Source organism: Sus scrofa, chromosome 7, assembly GCF_054392235.1.
Source record: "Sus scrofa isolate SSC_HxYL_T2T_F1_AM1 chromosome 7, Sscrofa_HxYL_maternal_Yorkshire_Landrace_v2.0, whole genome shotgun sequence".
NCBI classification, from domain to species: Eukaryota; Metazoa; Chordata; class Mammalia; order Artiodactyla; family Suidae; genus Sus; species Sus scrofa.
The window spans coordinates 67,970,586-67,991,480 of record NC_139389.1 but is presented as its reverse complement, the minus strand read 5'-3'; the positions used below and the strand labels follow the sequence as shown (position 1 = coordinate 67,991,480).

Sequence of the window (20,895 nt, the reverse complement as noted above, 5' to 3'; positions counted from 1 at the left end):
TCTCAGAAGCCAGGAGTCAGTTCCAAACCTTTTGGACCTGAACAAAGCAGATGCCAGTGGGGACTCTACTGAGAGAAGGGTCTAGAATTTCAACTGAGTCCCCCTCTCCAAAAACAAAACAAAACAGAAACTTGGAAGATCTCTACCCACCCCTATAAAATGCATTTGCTGCCAACTGAGGGAAAAAATCCTTCATTCTTGGCTCAAGGAACTTCCTTAAACTCAGCCCAGAAGAATCCTTTAAAGACCAGCTGCGTAGACCATGCTAAAGTCAGTTTATAAACTTTATAAATGTCCCAAACTTGGTAGCCAAGCAGATTACAAAAGCTATCTAGCTAACCACAGAAATTTTCCACGAAGCTCTCCGGCCAAACAAGTGTGATAGGAGATATTGTGAAATCCAGTGTGTCACTTGTCTGATTGTCTAAAACAGAGTTCTTTGCGCAGACTGAGCACAGAGGGCCTAGGGACTGACTCTCTCTTGGTGTTCCGCAGCCATAAAGTCCTGGCTGACACCACAGGGGACCAGTTCTAGAGTAAATCGGACCAACCAAGGAGGAGGCAGTAGGTGGAAGGGGTGCCCTTGTCACATCTGCTTGGGGACTGGGCAGGATGATGTGTGGTAGTTAGGATGTGGGTTTTGGAAGGACCTGGTTCAAATTCTAGCAGTGCTGTGTGACCCTGAATGAACTACTTAGCCTCTGTAATCTCATATGCAAGTTGGGGATGATAATACCTAGTTAGAAAGTTGTGAGGATTAAATCAGGTGCATAAAGCCCTAAACTTGGCAAATTGGTGATGCGCAATAAAAAATAACTAACCGGAGTTCCCGTCGTGGCGCAGTGGTTAACGAATCCGATTAGGAACCATGAGGTTGTGGGTTCGGTCCCTGCCCTTGCTCAGTGGGTTAACGATCTGGCGTTGCCGTGAGCTGTGGTGTAGGTTGCAGATGCGGCTCGGATCCCGCGTTGCTGTGGCCCTGGCGTAGGCCAGTGGCTACAGCTCCAATTCGACCCCTAGCCTGGGAACCTCCATGTGCCGCGGGAGCGGCCCTAGAAATGGCAAAAAGACAAAAAAAAAAATAAATAAATAACCATTAACAAACCTGATTAGTATCCAAGAGGATGCAGGTTCGATCCCTGGCCTCACTCAGTGGGTCGGGGATCCGGCATTGCCATGAGCTCTGGTGTAGGTCACAGACATAGCTCGGATCCCACGTTGCTGTGGCTGTGGTGTAGGCCGGCGGCTACGGCTCCAACTCAAGCTCTAGCCTGGGAACCTCCATGTGCCATGGGTGTGGCCCTAAAAAGACAAAAACAGAACTTCCCATGTGGCTCACAACATAACTACTCGGTGTTGCTTCTACAGTGGCTGTGGCTTGACCCCTAGCCTGGGAACTTCCATATGCCACAGGTACAGCCACTAAAAAAAAAAAAAAAAGACAAAAACAAAAAGCAAAAAAACCTAAACATCCAACACCATAGAAGAGAAGGCAATGTGCTCACTCCCAGAAAGCACTGTGGGCTACATCCTTCCTCTCCCCCTCCCCTCCCTTCCCCTTCTCCCCCTCCTTCTGGGTTCAGTCCTTTTAGGATGTGGTTGCCTCTGTCCGCATCTCTCCAAGCCTCCTCCACTGTCTCCTCTACCCATGACGGGGTCACCCTGCCGGTGGCTGGAGGCTGGAGGGATTTACTACTGTCCCCGCCCTCCTCGGCCCCCAGCTGGCTCCCCGACACAGACATCTGCAGGAAGGTCACTTTCTCAGGCACAACAAAGCTATGGGGTGGACAGAGGAGGTCTTGGGAGAAGCAAATAAATACATCAAGTTTCCAGCTGTGTCTGGAGATAAGGGCTCAGGGAAACAGGCTGAGGCATCACAGGCAATGCACCGGTTCATCCTTCCCAGCACATCCACACTGGTTTCATGGGCGGCAGGAAAGCCTATTTGGGGAACTTCAAAAAGGACATTGCAAAGAACCAGGGTGGGGAGGGGGCTGTCCCTTCTGGGGACAGATTTGACAGGGACAGGCGTACAGAGTGAGAAGGGAGAGAGGCTTTTCCAAAGGTCACGCAGGAAGCCAGTGAAAAAGCAGGTATGGCCCCCTAACCCCTGATCGGCTGCTCTGGATCCCTCTGCAGTGAACTCTACCTGGCTGTCACCAAGACGTGGCCATTAGCACTAGACTTGCCTGGGTGCAGACTGGAGGCAGCTCTGCCTTGGGCCATGACCCACCTGAGGGAGGGCTCTCCTTCCCCCAGAACCTCTGCCCTGGCCGGTGCTCAGCATGCCACCAGTAGGGCTGCTCCAATCCAGGACACAATTTCCATCCCTCCCAGGCCTGGGCATGGCTCCACTTCTGGTGCCTGTGAGCCCTGGAAGAGGACTACAGGGGGCTAATACAAGAGACCCGAAGTGGGGGCACCTGTCCCACTCCAGAAACAGCTGCTCTCTCCCACTGGAGAGGCCACATCTCCTGAGAATCTCAAGGGCTTCCTAACCAGGGAGGTCCGCGGTTGCCGCCGGGCTCAGCCTGTCCTAAACCAGACCAAGATGGGAGGCCATCTCAGAGAATTTGCATGCTGGGCATGTCCCAGCCCTACCAGCCCTGTGACCTCCCTCTTGGCCTATCTTCTCTCCAATAAAGCAAGGGGGTTAGGGAGAGAGGACCTCTGGCCCTGAGCGCTGATGCTCTGTGACTTCAGACAGCTCCCAGTCTGTCCTTCCTCTAAGACAGGTGCAGGCTTCAAAGAGTCTTTCCAGCTTCGGCCCCAGGTGACCTGATGGAGCAGATGGAGCCTGTTTGAGGGACACCAGCCTTCCAGAAGTCCCAAGATTCATGCACGCAAGAGATCTGAACCTGCCAGAAGGTGCTGGAGCCTGTAAGTGCTCTTAGGGCAGAGAGCTGGTTCCTAGCTGCACCTAGGCCAAGCAGGGCCCCTGGTAACATGGCAGAGACTCAGTAACTATTTGTGGAACAATCTGTTTCTGCATGCCCATCCCTCTGCCTCTGTGTGCTTTACTTCTGACAACTCCCACCTGCAGCTTTCTTCCAAGCCCTGCCCTCTGCCTACAGGCACTCAGAGAAAGAAATGCCCAACGTTCCCATCCCAGGGGGCAGCCCCTAGCGAATGTCTGACTGCTGGGCGTCTGTGGAAACCAAGCTTCCCTCCCCCAAATCTGGACAAACTCTGAGGTGTGATCATGCCTCGAGCTTCCTGGGATCAGGCTGAGATTGCCTGAAATCACACCCCGGCTTGGCTTCCTCCCCTTTCTCTCTGCTTCCCGTCTCTCCTTTGCCGGTTTCTGCTGAGGCATTTCCTTTTTTTTTTTTTTTTTTTTTGCTGAGGCATTTCTTAATGGATCACCGGTGTGCGAATCCTTATCTCAGCTCTGCTTCTGCAAAACCATATCCAAAAACAAATGAAAAGCCTGATGACAGCGAGAAACTGAAGATACCCAGGAGGAAATTCAATTTAGTCCATGCTGCCATGTGCCCTCATGGGCTTGGACGGGGACAGTGGATGCAAAGACCCTGGGTGACCCTCTAGGAGCTTGGAGTCTGAGGGGTGGAGGGGGAGCTTCCCTATGCCCTGCCTTCTGGGCTCTGCTGGGGGCCACACTGGGGTGGGGGTGCAGAGGGAGTCTGTGACTCCGTGTTTATTGTGGCATCTCCCCAAGTCCTCTGAGGGTCCCAGAACAGACGGGAGTGGCCTCAAGCTGTTGGAAGACTTGTTTCTCCCCACCGACACCAGCCAAGGAGCCTCGGGCCACCTTGGCCTTTCTTCCTGGACCTACACACCAGGCTCTTGAAATATTCAGCGACGAGATTTAATCGCTAATCACATCACCTCTTCTGCCCCCTGGGAAGCCTCATGTGTGAGGACCTTCAGGAAGTGCTTTGCCCCCAGAGGACTCACTTCCCCCACCCCACCCCCACACTGAGGGGTGTGCAGCAGGTTGGGGGTTGGGGTTGGGGGCATTAAGTCCTGGGCCCAGGTGTGCTGATGACCTCAAGAGATGAGACAGGTGTGGAGGGAGGGAAAACAAAGAAACTACCCGGCAGCATGAGTGCCGGAGTCCAGCCCCAGCAGCCAGGAGACAACGAACAGGAGGATGGGCTACAAACGGCACGGAAAGAATTGGAGCAAACTCCCTCAGCAAATGCTGCAGATGACCCATTTATTGAAGGGAGAGCATCAACTTTTATACATTTTACTCTTGTGCGAGATTATACAAAACAACAAGTGCTAATTTATTATTCAAAACTGTTCTTTTAGTTTTAGATTTTAAATAAAGATTACATAGAAAATACATGCAAACTGTACTTTATTCTTAGAAGATAAATGAATAGCAAGCAGAATAGGTATCTAATTTTTGCTTCAGTAAGATTTGGCATAAGGTGACAGACATTCATGCCTCAAGCTACCTGTTGTGCTCCTATAGCAGGCATGAGCAGCCGTTAATGGGGAGTGGGTATTCACACGTGGCTTGCTTTTGAGGTAAGGCTGACCTCAGACTATCAGCAGGTCGTGGGAACATAAACTGTCTTATATAAACCTTGTCTATAATTATATAAATTTTTATTAATTATCAACTCTATACATCAAAGAATCCTGCCAATTATTAATAATAATTTCCACCTGCTGGGTCCCAACAGGTAGGGTTTTTTGTGGAAAAATATCTCGCCTTATAGTAACCACAATTGTTGAACCATGGGCAACACCCAAACCACCCCCTACTCTGTCTCCATGGGAATGGACCGAAGTCCACAAATTCCCAGGTTTACGTGGCAGTTCTGCATATTAGGAAAGTTCTTTACACAACGCTCAACTGTTTTCAACCTATTTTGCAAGAGCTAGGTTTATAAGTAGGTAATGGCCCATACTTGGGTGGAGGCTCAAGAATTTGAGGAGGTTCCCATTTTATGAGCCAAGAATGACTTATAACACACATTAAAATCAGACAGGAAAGAAGCCCAAGAGTAGAAGAGGAGTTTTTACTAAACAGGATCAGCTGGGGGATTCTTCGAAACTGCTTTGCAGCTTCAGTTTCTTCAGCCTCTGCTGTAGCTTTGCTTACAGTTAGGCCTCATGCAGAATCATTCTTCTTAGCTACTTTGTGGCTCTCAGCACATGAGGAGGAGGGCAAGCCTTGGCCCCCCAGACTTTCTGAAAACCTCCTCCTTCAGGAAGCCCTGGCAGACGCCCCCTAGAGGCCCCAGTTCAACCTGCAAAGCTGCTCTTGAAGCCACAGCAGCCCAGGGCGATGGGGTCCTGGAAGGGCCTCCAAGCACATCTAGCCGATTCTTCTCCCTTCGCCATGGTGGGGATTTAGAATGAGAGAGGACACGGAGCTGCTTGAGATCGCACAGCAAATCTGGGAAGCTGGCACCTTTGTGCTACCTCCGTATTCTTCATAAGACTAGTAGAATTCTTCCTCCTGTTTTCCACCTCGACAGTAAAGTGCCTCTCTTCTCTGCCCTGAGACCTGGTGACTTGTTCAGGATGTGAAGTCATGCAGGAACATCTTTGAATTCAGAAACATCTCCTGTTCATAAATATCCAACTAAGACTGAAACTTCCACAGCTCCCAAAATAGCTTTGGATCCCAGCACAGGCATTTCCAAGAACAGATCTTTATCCTTTCAAGAATTCTCTGAAAGCAGAGAAGCTTCTAGTTTGTATGCCTGATCCTGATCACACATGAGTCCTGACCCTGGTCACAGGCTGTGGACTGGCCTAATTCCAGATAAGGGGGTAGCTACTATGGTTCATTATAACTATGTCACTCTCAATTCATTCTGATACAGTATTAGATTACTCTGATCATCCAATTCCCCAACTTTTTTTTTCTTTCTTTTTTTTTTTAAGGGCATACCCAAGGCATATAGAAGTTCCCAGGCTAGGGGTCGAATCAGAGCTACAGCTGCTGGCCTACCCAACAGCCACAGCAATGCCAGATCCGAGCCGAGTCTGCGACCTAACCACAGCTCATGGCCACACCAGATCCTTGACCCACTGAGCAAGTCCAGGGATTGAACCTGCATCCTCATTGATCTTAGTCCGGGTCGTTAACCGCTGAGCCACAACAAGAACTCCCCCCAACTTCTATTTGAAGGGGATTTCTTGCTTGTAGTGAATCTTGGGATTGACTCCTCAACATCCATTTCAGAGCTAGACGATTACTCTAAGCCAATCAATTCTATCCTCTTTGCCAGGGATTGGCTCAAAGGGGGGGAGTCCTGAGCCAGTGTGTGTCAATCAGACCTAAGGAGAGGCAATGGCTTCTGGAAAGAGAATCCAGTCTCCCTGTCCCACTAGTCTGCTACAGAGAAGCATGTTACCCCAGCTGCTGCTGAAGCCCTCCAATGACACGGATGGCCACTGAGTCTCAAGACAAAGCCCCATTAAGGATGGAAGAGGAGAGAGACAGAAAGAACTCGAGTGCACCAATGTCACTGAGCTACTGAATCAATCAGCCCTGAAGCCAGCCCTGCTTCCCGCTTGTGGGATGATGCACATAACAGTTTAAAATGCTTTGAGTTGGGAATTTTGTTATCTGCAGATGGAAGCATCATAAATGATTCCCTGCCTTTCCTTCCTGGGCTTCCCCCTGCCATGGAGGGGCTGGCTTCCCAGGACTCCCCCTCTGGGAGAACCAGTCCTGCCCAAGCTGGGCAGGATAGCTAAGCATGCTGCTCCTCCCGGGCAGGAGCATTGCCTCTTCCAGGAAAGTTTCCCATCTTTAGTAAGACAAGCACAGACCCAGATAATTACATGAGATGCCACTGGAAGAGCTGTTGTTAATTTTGATGGCAATAAAGCGCCTTGGCAGCAAGTTAAGCTAATTTCATGAAAGCACTGGGAGGAAGGTCGTGGACTGGATCCCAGCTTATTAATAAAGTCAAGCTTCATTTGAACCATTCACGAAATTCCTCCCAGCTGCCTCCAGCAAACTGCCACAGGTTGCTACTTTCCTCTGAAATCGAGTCTTCCCATATGCAAATGTGGATTTTTCTGTTTTTCCCTAGAAAATAATTAAAGTCACAGAACCCAATAAATACTTAAACAGATTGTGGTTTTAATTAAAAACCTTCCTCCAAGCCTGCAGCTGCAGGTCTCTCTTCGCAAAGAGGTGCACTAGTGATGGCTGCAAACATCAGAATCTGGGTTTAGGTATGTTAGACTAGAAATCTTTACAAGTAATGAGTCATTCTGATTTTTACCTGTGCCATGGTGTGGGGATGCAGGAGGAGTGAAGAGTGAGGGGGGAAGGGCCAAAGTCTTTCCCTTCCATTGGGGAGGCAGGACACAAGCATGTAGGGGTGTGTGCAACAGAACATCTCATCATACCTGTCCCCGATGCTGCGAGGTAATGACCATGGCTAATCCTGGCTATCTTTCAGCACTACCTAAGTGCCAGGTACTAGGTGCTTTGCATGCATTAACTCATTTAACCTTCACAACAACCCAATAAAATAGGTATTCTTATTTATATAACCCTCCCACCCCCCACACAGAGGGGTTAGGTAATTTGGCCAAGGTCATACAGTGAGTACAAAGGGGGGGAGTCCTGAGCCAGTGTGTGTCAATCAGACCTAAGGAGAGGCAATGGTGGAGTCTGATGCTAGAATGTTCGCTCCTAACCACTATGTAGAGTATGTATGAGGTGAAGGAGGGATGGGGGGGCAGTGGTTTATAAACAGGGACTACAGAAGCCAAAAGGTTGGAAGCTCTGCATTTAGGAAATTCTGGCTGGAGGGGAGGTTTGCCTGAGCAGACTGCTAAGCTGGGGATGCGTGATGCCCTTCTGGGCTCTGGCTTTCTTACTCTCGGAGACCCTCCCTTCATTTATTAAATCACGCACCTGTCATATTAGATACAAGGACATGGCCACCTCTGAATGCAGTTGCACTCAGTCGAATGTACAATGTGATATATCCTAAACATTTAATCAAACATCTATTCCTTCCAACTTTGTAGTTTTCTATTCCCCTTTTAGAGCCTGGAAAAGATTTTCTTTTTCAGACCTTGGACTTTTTATAGGTCCCTGGGAAAGTTAGAAGACTTAACTTTCTTAACTCAAAGAGAAAGTGCTCTGGGCACCAAGGGATGGGATTGGGGGGGGTAGGTTGGGGAATACAGGACGGTTTTGTCCCAGAATTAAACTCATTAGTTCGTGCCAGGGACTATTCGATCAATGAGTATACAGAGGGTGCCTATTATATCCTGGGCATGAGAAACACAATGGGGTGTGAGGTGGGGTGGGGTTAGGGGAGGAATGTTGCAGACTCCTGGGATGTACACTGGGTGTGCATGGGAAGGAAAGCTTCGGTGCCTTGGTTTAGCGTCTCCCACTTTGAAACATGGGGTCCCGGGTGCAGCACATGCCTTGATCCCAGGCTTGAGCCCCAGTATTCCCCAACCATTGTCCCAGGGCCTCGGAGGCCGGCTGGCAATTTCCAGCAGGGGGCGCGCACAAACCAGACCTGGGACCAAGGCTTTGGCCAGAACCCGGGAAGCGAGCGCTGGGATCACCGGGCTTTCAACTCACCCAACCCTGAGACCGTCCAGGGCGGCAAGGTGGAAGGTAGAGATCAATCCACAAAATGCTGTCCGGAGCTCCAGCTCTCTGCCCTGGGTCTATCTAGGACTGGCACCCTGCCTGCTCAAAAAGCCTTATTCCGGATTCTGTGGATTCCAAAACTGGGCCCTCCGTGCTGGCCTCTTGGAACCTTGTATCCCTCCTCTCCCTACACCTATTTCCACACACCGGACTAGATATCTGTTTCTTTAACCATCAAAGACGTGGGTAGCAATGGGGGTGGAATTTCGCTCCCAGTTCCCCAGCCGTTCAGTGACTGTACCATTATTAACATTACAGACATTAGAGCGGCTCTTGCGTGCCTGGTGGCACGGGTCCAGATACTCTCAGTCTTCTAGCAGGGCTCGGAGGCAGATCCTGGAGTCATTGCTCCTACCCCTAGCCTCAGCGAACTCTGCTCAGAGCGAGATGGGCTCCAGCCCAGACAGGGCGTGCACTGAGCTCTTCAGGGTCCAAGGCGAGGGTAAGGTCGTCTTTCCCCCAGGGCAGGGTTGGGAAACAAAAGCGCTTGCTGGAGACTGGATGGGAGCCCTGAGGGTCTGCCAGAGTCGGCACCCTCACCTGGGTGGCCGCTGCACCCTCCGGGAGCCTGGAGCCCTGTCTCCCTGAGAATTCCCCTGGCTTCTGTATCTCCGACAAAAGAGCAAGGATGAGGGGCTTTCTTGGCCGGCGGGCTGCAGAGATTCTGGGGATGTGGGTGGGGCAGGTGTCTGCAGTCCAGGGAAGCTCTCTGCCGAGAGTGGGCGAGCTCATTTTTCCTTCCCTTCCCCAGTCTGTCTTTCGGTCCTTCAACTGCTCCATGTTATCCCCTGCCTGCATCCCCGTCTGCCTCTAGCTGAAGATGAAAAGAACCAAAAAAGAGGTGAAAACTGGGTGGAGGGTCCACAAGTCTCGCAGGCCTCCACACCTGGACCTTGGTCCTTGCCTTTATGCCGGGCGCCCCTCCCTCCTCCAGGAAAAGTCTTCAAGACACCCCAACCAGGACTCTGCAGCCCTGCTGCTGTGCCCCAGCCTCCTCAGATCCCTCTTCCTCAGACAAAGCTCCTGGAGCTGCTCTCTCAGGATTCCCAAGACACCAGCCACGCCCTCAGGACCCCCTCCTTGCTCCGCAAACAAAGAGGCTGTGCCAGGCCAGCCAGCCACGCCATTCCCTGGCCCAGTTAAGCCCAAACTGCTCAGACTCATCCCCAGACCTGCTCTGACTGCCTCCGCCACTGCAGGGTCAAGGTCCCTTTACTCCTCCTCCCCTCTCAAAGATACCTTCTCCCCCTGGGTGCCCTTCCAGGGGGTGGGGGTGGGGTTGTCTGTGAGGACTACAGGGCCCAGTAGGTGGAATGAAGTTCTGGGTTCTGAATTCTGGGTTGAGTGAGATGCGCTGGTCCCAGTCAGTAGCGACCACAGGACTAAGAGAGAGGGAAGAATGGGGAGTATGCGCGCTATTCATATTTAATTTACAAAGGCTCCTCTGAAGCCTTGGTCGGTGGTCTCTTTAGATGCAGCACCCATCACCCGGCTCTCTTGTCCACCTCCCCAGCTCATTAAAATGCTCAACACTCAAATCAGAAGACTGATCTCCAAGGCCCCAAACCCCATGGACCCACCTCCGGAGACCACTTCAGCCTGAGTGAGGAATGGGGGGCCGAGGGCGCCCGGAGTGCTGGGTGTCTATAGAGAAAGCCAGGAAGGCAGGGGCTCTTTGTGGTTCCCAGAGCCTTCACCCCTTTCCCGATTCTGGTCAGCAACTCTGTCTCCAGGGCTGCCCTGGACACTGCGGTGGGCGGCCGGTGGGGGACTGAAGTCGAGTCTTACACAAAATGCTGTGATATTCCCGTGCCTCCACTTGCTTGTTGCCAAAATAAATTTCAGGGTTTGGCCAAAGACAGGGAGAGAGTCGGGAACAGCAAATATTCTGGTGTGCTGAGGCCGGCTTGTTGTGTGAGGGTGTATGTGAGACAGTAGGATGGTATCGGACGCTGGAGGCTTGGGGGGAGAGTGTGTGGAGTTGAAGGTGTGTTTTTTGTTAGGCTGTGAAGGCATTGGTGAGGGTGGAGGAGGGAGAGAGATGCTCAAACCTTAAGTCTCCAGCCCACAAAGCTCAAAAGGAACAGACGTTTTGTAACTACTCCTTTCAGTGCCAACGTCTGCTGCAGCCTCAGAGCCCCATCCGCCTCCAGCCGGCAGGACCCGAGGGCGAGGAGCTTGGGTGCGCTCGGGCCAGCTTCCTGGGAGCAGAGGCTGTTACCCACGCGCTTCGCCCCACCCTGCGGTGCGCACAGGCAGGCGGGTTGGGCGGTGGGTTTCAAGTGTTGGTGTAGTCACAAAAGGCAAGAGGTACGGAGTCGAGCCGAAGAGGATGGAAAGGGGCGATGGTGGCTGGAGAGGGGAGCATCGCTTCCCTGAGCGCCCTGCTGGGCGATGCGTTCTCCGCTTTGGGCTGGACGGGCTGGGCGTAGCGTGGGGGCGGGGGAGAGCAGGGCTCGTAGCTGCCCGGATCCAGGCAAAAAATAGCAGGGAGGGTGAGGCGCTCTGCTAACACTATCAATTATGCATCGTGTTGAACGTGGCTTCAGGGAGGAGGCGGCTAGCAGCGAAGGTGGGGGAAGGAAAGGTCCGAGCGAGCCGGGTTGCAAGCCGCTCAGCCAGTCCGGTCGAGGTCTGTCTGTGCCACTGCCTGCCTTTGCAAAAAGAGTTTTAAGGCAAAGACACGCCTCCCCCACTTCAGTTGTGCGCCTTTTCTTCCCCCAAATTCCTCAAAGATGGTTTGTCTCACATGTTGCGGGGCGTAAAAGCGGCTCGCATTCTATTAGCAGCAAAGCTCACGGGCCCTGGCGGGACCCGCGCATGAGGGTGAGTGCGCATGAATGTGCAGAAGAGCAGGGGCGGAGGGTGGGGGGTAATGGTAAATGTCCTGGGTGAAGGTGTGCCTTGGAAAATGCGTGTGAATGTAGCGAGAGCTCAACACATTGACGTGATTATTACATTATGATGGGTAATTCTAACATGTGAAGAGCGACTGTCTGGAGGGTGTAAGGATCTGTGTCTGTGCCAACGTGTTTGACTGTCTGGAGGGGGGATACTGTGTGATTAGGGATAGTGACAATGTCTGCAGATGTGTAAATGTGGAGGCGGAGGAATAAGTTATGGAGTGTGGTGAACTGAAAGGAGCCCAGTGGAGGACGGTGGGTGTGGGGGCGCCCCTTTGTGACCAGTGTCTCTCGGCCAAGAGACGGAGTCTCTTTGGCTTTAACAAATGTAGATGACAGGGGAGGTGGGAGAGGCTGTGCGCGTCCCTGCCGAGCCGGGGGCGCGCAAGGACTCTTCAATCTGCAGCCCCTGAGCGGTGGGGGGAACAGACGGGAAAGGAAAAGCTGAAGTGAGACCTCAGGGCCAGGGGAGTCCACGAACTTACCTGTTTCCTTCTCCGCCCCTCCCCCGTCTTCCCCACAGTTGCAGCAACAGATGTGGGAAGCGCCTTTGGGCTGTCGTCCTGGCTCCCCCACATTAAGTCTGGAAAAGGAGTTGAACCCCGAGGGCAGCGAGAGGAGAGTCGGCGGCGAGCAGCCGGTAAGCCGCGGAGACCCTACCACAACCTTGACCTAGGTGGGGCAGGTCTCCCACCCCCAGATGCGCGACCCTGCTGGTGATCTTTAGGTTAGACCGCAGAGAGGAGAGGTGGGACCCTCCCTCCGGAGCTAGAGGGAGTGGGTAACTTGCTTTCCAAAGACAAGGGTATGGGAGGAGCTCTGCTGAACCTGCCAGGAGCCCTGGGTGGGAGCGAAGAATCTGTGTGTAAGTTCGTGTGGCTGGGGATAAGAAGCTTTCATGGGTGGGGGGGCTCAGGCATGGTGGGCTGGAAAAAAGAAAGAACAGTCTTGAACCTTTTCTTGATTAGCTAGTGGCAGCCCCCTTGAACCATCAGCTGGGGACCCCCCCCATACTCCTATGGGAGCTGTCTGGGAAGGTGAAGATGGGGGAGGAGGGAGAATCTTTAGTGACCTCCCACCATTCCCCCCCCCCGCCCCCCCCCCCCCCCCCCCCCCGCTCCCTGCTTGGAGGACCTCCGTCCTCAGACGGAAGGTTGATCTAACAGCCCTAGTGGTCTTCCCCCCCACCCCCCCAACCCGGGAGTTGCAGCCCAGGGCAGGCAGCTTCAATTGCGGCCAGAGAGGGGCCTGACAGGGACTGTTTCCCCAGTCCGAAGCCTCCTGCCATCTGCAGCAAGTTCTCAGCATTTGTTGATCTGCTGGGATTTGTTTCAGAGCTGTGTGCAAGTGCTCGCCTGTGTCCCTATGTGTGGGTTGGTCCATGAGAGGACTTGTGTCCTGATGTCTGTCAGTTTTCACAATGAATAGGAAAGTGCTTTGCCCCTTGGTGGAGAACACTGTACAAACGCCCTCTTCAGTTGAGAGAACAATGAGGTCTCCAGGATATACTGTGTTAGTGTCTGGATGCCTTTGTGTTTGTACATTCTACAAAATGTGTTGTGAACCTCTAAGCACCTGCTGAAGTTGGCAGTTTGATGGCGGTGCCTGGGCGTGTGTTTGTATTGTTGTGTGCCTGTATGGGCGGGTGTGCGAGTGCTGTGCGTGAGACAAAGAGTTCAAGGAAGGATAGGCGGTCATGTACAAAAACACCCTTTCTGTGTATCCCTTTCCACTGAGTTTAACGAAGGTTTAGAAACAGGGGTCAGGGCAAAGCCCAGGACAGAGGGCTAATGGCCCAGCCTGTGGAAGGGCCAGTCCCAGGATGACTGGAGAAAAAACACGAAGGTACAAGGAAAAGGAACGGGGGCCCTGACGACGGGGAACAAGCATTGAATCCCGAGGCTTTTATTGAGCTCCAGCTCCTGCATAAGAGAGGCTCCTGGGCACGAAGGAGAAAGTTACCGGAGCCCAGGACCTGCCCTAGACGGGTTTACTGGAGACAGCATTTGATAGGGGAGGGAAGCTGGGGCTCCATGTGTCACCTTCTTCCTCCCCCCCCCCACCCCGCTTTCCACGTGCAGGGTCCGCGATGGTGCTCCTGAGGGCCCTGTGGCTGGCCTTGGCGCTGCTAGAAGTGGTCGGAGCGTGCCCAGAGCCATGCGCCTGCGTGGACAAGTACGCGCATCAGTTCGCCGACTGTGCCTACAAGGAGCTGCGTGAGGTGCCAGAAGGACTGCCGGCCAATGTGACTACGCTGAGTCTGTCGGCGAACAAGATCACCGTGCTGCGGCGCGGGGCCTTCGCAAACGTCACTCAGGTCACATCGCTGTGGCTGGCGCACAATGAGGTGCGCACTGTGGAGCCGGGCTCGCTGGCGGTGCTGAGCCAACTCAAGAATCTCGACCTGAGCCACAACCTCATATCCAGCTTCCCATGGAGCGATCTGCGTAACCTTAGCGCGCTACAGCTGCTCAAGATGAACCACAACCGCTTGGGCTCGTTGCCCCGGGACGCACTCGGTGCACTGCCCGACCTGCGCTCCCTGCGTATCAACAACAACCGGCTTCGTACTTTGGCTCCTGGCACCTTCGATGCACTAAGCGCGCTCTCACATCTGCAGCTCTATCATAACCCCTTCCACTGCGGTTGCAGCCTTGTGTGGTTGCAGACCTGGGCCGCAAGCACCCGGGTCTCTTTACCGGAGCCCGACTCCATCCAGTGCTCCTCGCCTCCCGCGCTGCAGGGGGTGCCGGTGCGCCGCCTGCCCGCCCTGTCCTGTGCACCACCCAGCGTGCATCTGAGTGTTGAGCCGCCGCCTGAGGCGCCCGGCAGCCCCCTGCGCTCTGGTCTGGCGCTCACACTACACTGCGTCGCGGAAGGACACCCCACGCCCCGCCTGCAATGGCAACTTCAGATCCCGGGGGGCACTGTAGTCTTAGTGCCGCCAGTCTTGAGTGGGGAGGACGACGGGGACGGGGCAGAAGACGGGGAGGAGGAAGGAGATGGGGACGGGCCAACGCAGACAGAGGCCCCAACTCCAACTCCAGCACCCGCTTGGCCCGCGCCCCCAGCCACCCCGCGCTTCCTGGCCCTCACAAATGGCTCCTTGTTGGTGCCCCTCCTAAGTGCCAAGGAGGCAGGCGTCTACACATGCCGTGCCCACAACGAGCTGGGTGCCAACTCTACGTCAGTACGGGTGGCAGTGGCAGCTGCCGGGCCCCCAAAGCATGCCTCTGGCGCAGGGGGAGACCCTGATGGACAGGCCCCAACCTCTGAACGTAAGTCCACAGCCAAAAGCCGGGGCAACAGTGTCCTACCTTCCAAGCCCGAGGGCAAAATCAAAGGCCTAGGCCCGGGACAGGTTAGCTTCCTCGGGGAGACAGAGGCGAGGCCGGAGGAGGAAGAGGCAGATGAGGGAGAAGAGGCGGAAAACCAGGTCTCAGCTGACAGGGTGAAAGAGCAGCGCTGTGGTCACGGGGATCCCTCGCGGTACGTGTCCAACCACGCGTTCAACCAGAGCGCCGAGCTTAAGCCGCACGTCTTTGAGCTGGGCGTCATCGCGCTGGACGTGGCTGAGCGCGAGGCGCGGGTGCAGCTGACGCCGCTGGCGGCGCGCTGGGGTCCTGGGCCCGGCGGGGCTGCGGGAGCGGGGCGGCCCGGGCGGCGGCCATTGCGCCTGCTCTATCTGTGTCCGGCTGGGGGCGGCGCAGCAGTGCAGTGGTCGCGTGTCGAGGAGGGCGTCAACGCCTATTGGTTCCGCGGCCTGCGGCCCGGCACCAACTACTCTGTGTGCCTGGCACTGGCGGGCGAGGCCTGCCACGTGCAAGTGGTGTTCGCCACCAAGAAGGAGTTGCCCTCATTGCTGGTTATCGTGGCGGTGAGCGTGTTCCTCCTGGTGCTGGCCACCGTGCCCCTGCTGGGCGCCGCCTGCTGCCATCTGCTGGCCAAACACCCGGGCAAGCCCTATCGTCTTATCCTGAGGCCGCAGGCCGCGGATCCCATGGAGAAGCGCATCGCCGCCGACTTCGACCCGCGTGCCTCTTACCTCGAGTCCGAGAAAAGCTACCCGGCAGGCGGCGAGGCGGGCGGCGAGGAGCCAGAGGAGGCCCCCGGGGAAGGCCTTGACGAAGACGTGGAACAGGGGGACCCCGGTGGGGACCTGCAGAGGGAGGAGAGCCTGGCGGCCTGCTCGCTGGTGGAGTCCCAGTCCAAGGCCAACCAAGACGAGTTCGAGGCGGGCTCCGAGTACAGTGACCGCCTGCCCCTGGGTGCCGAAGCGGTCAATATCGCCCAGGAGATTAACGGCAACTATAGGCAGACAGCAGGCTGAACCCCCCGCCCGCCAGGCCGCCCATATTCATTCCCACAGTACCTTGGGTGCCTGGAGGCAGAAGTCTAGGGCTGGCAGGATTTTTGCACCCCCTACCTTCACTTCACCCCCTTACCACCCTCTAACCTTGACTACCGGCGACTTACAGTGGGGAATGGGACGATTTCACCAGTCCCGCCCACGATGGTCATTGTCCTTGTGGGCTGAATTCCCCTTCATGGCAAGCACAGATCCCCGCTCCTCCTTCCTTGTGTGAGACCGCTGACCGTGAGGCGAAATCCAGGCCTCTCCATTCCCACAATTATCTGTCAAATCGGCTCCGCGGCCCTTCTCCCCGTGGGCTCGGGAGCCAGAGGAAATGGGAGTAGACGTTGGAAACATTTGCTGGTAACGCCATAGCTTGGGGGTATGCCCGGGACCCCCGGCAGATGTCCCTAGCTTGGAGCGCTATGGGGTCCCGCCTCAACCCCTACTTCACCCTTCTCGGGATGTACAAACCAGAAGTCAGGATTCGATGGCAACTCCCTAGTTTTTAGTTTCAAAGCCCCCTTCTGACTGGGAACCAACCGCTTCTGTTCCCCCACCTCCTCTCCGTTTCTGCCCAGCTGGAGCCTCTACAGGTGCCTGCGGCGCCTTCCAGCTCCGCGCTCTGATTTTCTTATTTTCGTTGTTTTCAAAGACAGCGACAGTCCGGGTCTGGTGCTAACACTCCCTACCCTCTGGGGAAATTGGGTGGGTGTGTGTGTGTGTGTGTCTGTCTGGGAATGGGGGGAATCCGTCTTCCCTTGCCCTCTCTCCTAATTTAAAACGCCGCAGAACCGCGCTCCCTTTTCCTGCGGAGAGTAAGGGCTTGGTCCCGGGCCAATTTCATTGTGGGTGAGTTGGGGTTTTTGGAGATTGGTGCACTCGACAGCTCCGCTTCCACTGCTGCATGGGGCCCAGGCCTCAGCTGGAGAAACGCGGGGGTGCGCAGGAAGCCAACTCTGGTCTCCTGGACGCCGCCTCTCCGGTGGGACTAGCGCCCTAGGACGCACAAAGCCTGCGCGTGACCGTGCGGCGGGATCCGGGTAGAGATAAGCCCTTCAGTCCCCGCGCCTCCCCACCCTGCCCCTCTTTCCTCGAGAATAGTATTTGCCCGGCTGTAGTCCTAGACAAGCGTGCTCTGTAGGAGAAAAGTCTGTGTCCTGTAAAAGTGTGTCAAGTGTAATGTAGGGAGGCGGGCGGGCGGGCGGGAGGGATGGGGAGAGGGAAGGCAGCGCGGCGACTCGGGCGGGCGAGTCTTGTTTTCGTTCCTGCAAAAAAGCGTCGGGGTTGGGGTGGGGGGTTTGGGGTATGGGGGCTAACCCCGTCAGTGAAGCGCAGCACAAGTGTGGGCCCCGGGGGGGGGGTGGAATCGCCTCCTGGAGCCAGCCCGCACCCTTTTCTAAAGGCGTCTGTATGTAAACAGTCAATAAAACAATCGATTTGAACTGGGCTTGGTGACTCTTTGTCGGGGGACGGAGGAGGAAGCCTGAGGGATGCAGGAGGAAACCGCAGAAGGAAGGAGCCCATCCTCCCTCTGGGATCCTTTGTGTGATTTTTTGTTTGGCTGTTCTGTAATTTTGCCAGGTGTTTACACCTGATGCTTGCTCTTGGTGCCTCCAACTCCAGGATGTAAAGGAGAAACCAAGAGGGATGAGAGAGGCTGGAAGTGAGTGGGGAGGGCTTGCCTGGAGGGAGGGGTGACTCACTGCAGACTGAACTGGGGGTAGCTCTGGGGTAGTGTGTGCATGAGTGTATTGTGTGCATGCACAATCCTCCTTGGGTTGACACTGTCACTATGGTGGGGTGTGGCTGTGTGTGTGTGAGGACTACCCAGTTTTTGTGTCTCAGCACCAGCCCTGGTTCTCTGAGTATTCATAAAGGCAAGACTGCTGTGGCTTGGACAAAAGACATCACAAGTAACAAACTACAGAGCAGGCAAATAATGGAAAGCAGCAAAGGGAGAAACTTGGAAGGGCTGATTCCACAAAACAAGCTGGCACGTTTAGCCCAGGAGCTGTGTGTGTGTGTTGGGAGGTGATGCTCAGTGAATGATGCATGGCCACCTGGCAGGGGGTGTGAGACTATTGTCATGGGCTGAGGTGGGTGCACACGTACAATCAGGATTGGCAGCTGATTTAAAAGTCCTAGAAATGGGGCTTCTTGGGTGGGGAACAGAAGAGGCAGAAGGATCAAAAGTGGATGCTTCTGTCCAACCTACAGTACTGGGGTTGAGCTGGTCCTGTTGGAGCTGAAATTCCCCCCCCCTCCCCCCCGCCCCAGAGGATAGAGGAAAGGAATACAAATGAAGGAGGCAGGTGAAGAGACCATCCCTGCTCTCCCTTCTTTTCACTTTCAAATTGGACCAGATCAGCCTAGCATCAAGTCGAGGTCCAGACACACAGCATCCTCTCCTAGCCTATCTCCTGGCAGAGACAGTGGCTGGGACACCTCCCAGGGCCAGTTTCTCTTCCCAGATCAGCAAAGCTGTCTCCTAGAAAAATTCCCCTCTGAGAGCCACAGCCCAAGCCCTGCCACTGCAGCCCATACCACCATCAAGGACAGAGCTCAGACATCTGATCTTCAGGGAGAGGGCTGCTTTGTTCTGCCTACAAATGCTGATTTGAGCTGGGGACAGGGACTGGCCCAATTTGTATGATTGGTTCAGGAATCTACCCACATGGTTGCATTTAGGCACAGGCCTGGCTGGGCAGGTGAGTATTATCAGTGTTGGTCCCAACCAACCCTCTCATCATGGGAGAGGAGGACTGGGGAGAAGGGCTTGTCTCCCCTGTTCTATGGACTGAGGACCCTCCTGGAGACCCCTAAGGATCCTGAGTGTCCCAGGGGAATGCGTAAAATTTCTGAGAGTTCTGTTCCTTCTTTGTCCCAGGCTAAGCTTCCTAATGAATACACACTGCTCAGCTAGGCCTCCTGCTCCCTGGGCAAAGCCAGGCCTGAAGTCTGTCCACAGGCTGGGAATGGGTGGGTGCTGGACATGCAGGACTCTGGTGCCGTGACACTCTGCTGACTGGCTATTGAGATACCAGCCCTCTCAGGAACTCAGCAGTTTTTGTCTAAATGTTTGGCACATGTATGAAATGGTCTCCAGCTGCTGGCTTTCCTTCCTGTCTCCTTTTGAATTTTATTCTTTTGTTTCTTCCCCCTCTCTCCTCTCTGTTCTCCTTTTCTTTCTGCCTCTCCCTTTTTGCTTCCTCAAGGAGTCTCATAAAACCCCAGGGTTGGAAGGGACCCTGAAACTTGCTAATTCGACTACCCATTTGAGGTTTAATTTTTCCTACAGTGTCCCCATCAGGTGGTTGACAACATCAGCTTATATTTATCCAGAGATGGGGACTCACTATTTACTCCCTCCAGTCAAGGAACCAGTTGTGAGCGGTTGAAAATGTGTCTACTCCTCACTGCCACCCCTCAGGCATGACTCTGCCATTGGCATGTGCTCTGGAAGAACCTGCAAAGGTGTTGGGGTATCATCTCTACCTCTATCCCTCACTTCAGGTTCCAAAGCTTTTTAATTCAAAGCAATTTTATTTATTTATTTTTTTGAGCCCCTACTTTATGCTTCAGGTGCCATGCTATCTCTCTCTCTCCAGTGTATTTTTTCAAAAAACTTATTTGGATGGGAATGGAGTCTAATGGGTGTGAGAGAGAGACAGAAAGGGAGAGAGAGTCTAAGTGTGTATTGAGGGGACCTGGAAAATGGTCTGAGAATACAGTATGACAGCAGTAGCCTTGGAACTCAGAGCAATTTATCAGGAGCAGTAATTCTCTGAGCTACAGAAAGCAGATGCCCAGGATGTGGCCTTGAATGAGATTGGAAAACTGTCTGTAGAAAGGTGATTTGAAAAGAGTGTCCCCCACCCCTGCCAGTGTCTCCTAAAGATCAGCTGGAATGAGAACCATCTTGAAGATCATTAGAGAAAGTCCATTAATATAAAAGGACAAAGGGAGGCAGGGCTTCTTTGAGGAAGAAGCAGCTGGTGTGGGGCCCTCTGCTTCCCAATCTTGTGTCTGGATTGCAGCCCTCCATGCATGACACCTGAATAACAACCACAACTAAAGCTGACATCTCTAAAGATGACTTGGGTCAGTAAATGTTTGGATAGCTACTCTCTGGTGGTGATGCTAAACTTGGCTTTTTTCCTTCCAGGATCTCAGGGCAATGTATTTTGGTACATAAAGGGGGTGGCATCTTGCTATGACTGCCTTGCCCCAGATTTGCCAGTATCAGAGCCCCAGTTATGAGACACTCCATAGGGAAAGAGAGACCTTCTGTCTGCACAAAGGGCGACAAGAGAGAGAACTGTGACAGCAAGACCACTGAGCAAGAGAAACTGGGAGAACTTGCCTTTCAGGGATTAGATGCATTCTATGTCCAGGTACTAGGATACAAGAAGCCTTCATGTAAAGGCCATATATTGCCACTTCTGGCCTAACAAATACCTTTACCTTGTAAATCTCCAACATAAAGATATTGACAAGAGCAGTTCTGGAAAATCAGGGATGGAGCAAGCAGAGCCATTTCAGTTGTAATGTGTCAATTAATTGATTGCATTTGCAACACATCCAACCACACGTATGTGTTCAATGACAAGATTTTGCCTTAGGACTCAACAGAGAATAGCATTATATTGAAAATGAAAGATTTGCTGTGACTGGCACGTAAAAGAGATTGAATTATAAGCTGTCTTATAATATTAGCGTTTAGTTCAAAATATGACTGGTGTTCCTAATGAGACTTGATATGTATTTTTTAAAAAGCCATCCAAAGACCCCATGATGGGTAGACTTGTTGGGTTAAATTAGTCGGAAAGACTTGTATCATTCCTTGGTTGAATAAGTCATTTAGGTAATTTGAAGATGTTATGATTTTTTTTAATTGTGCTAATTGCATGTGCTTTGTCTGGACATGTGAATGTAAGTTTAATAATTAAGTTTATGTCCACATGGAATACAGATAATAAAAGTGTTTATATTTTTATCAGCTGTTTACT

At 53.4% G+C, this 20,895-nt stretch overlaps 2 protein-coding genes across 9 annotated transcripts in view; both read left to right on the top strand.

Annotated features, from left to right (window-relative positions):
- The first annotated feature begins 1,321 nt into the window (after positions 1-1,321).
- Positions 1,322-20,895, top strand: part of ARID3B (AT-rich interaction domain 3B) — a 491,508-nt gene continuing 471,934 nt past the window's right edge. For both annotated transcript variants that reach the window (XM_084968799.1, XM_084968796.1), the window contains exon 1: positions 1,322-1,367. The gene's annotated coding sequence lies outside the window, so the exon portion shown is untranslated. The remainder of the gene's footprint in view (positions 1,368-20,895) is intronic.
- Positions 8,928-20,882, top strand: ISLR2 (immunoglobulin superfamily containing leucine rich repeat 2). 7 transcript variants are annotated; one of them, XM_013978091.3, is made up of 3 exons: positions 8,928-9,068; positions 12,053-12,169; positions 13,611-20,882. In XM_013978091.3, the coding sequence occupies exons 1-3, from the start codon at positions 9,014-9,016 to the stop codon at positions 15,857-15,859; spliced, it is 2,421 nt and encodes an 806-aa protein (XP_013833545.1). In that variant the 5' UTR covers positions 8,928-9,013; the 3' UTR covers positions 15,860-20,882. The 7 variants fall into 7 exon arrangements, with proteins under 7 accessions (XP_013833545.1, XP_013833548.1, XP_005666219.1 ...); XM_013978094.3 differs by lacking the exon at positions 8,928-9,068 and adding an exon at positions 10,470-10,613; XM_005666162.4 differs by lacking the exon at positions 8,928-9,068 and adding an exon at positions 10,731-10,871.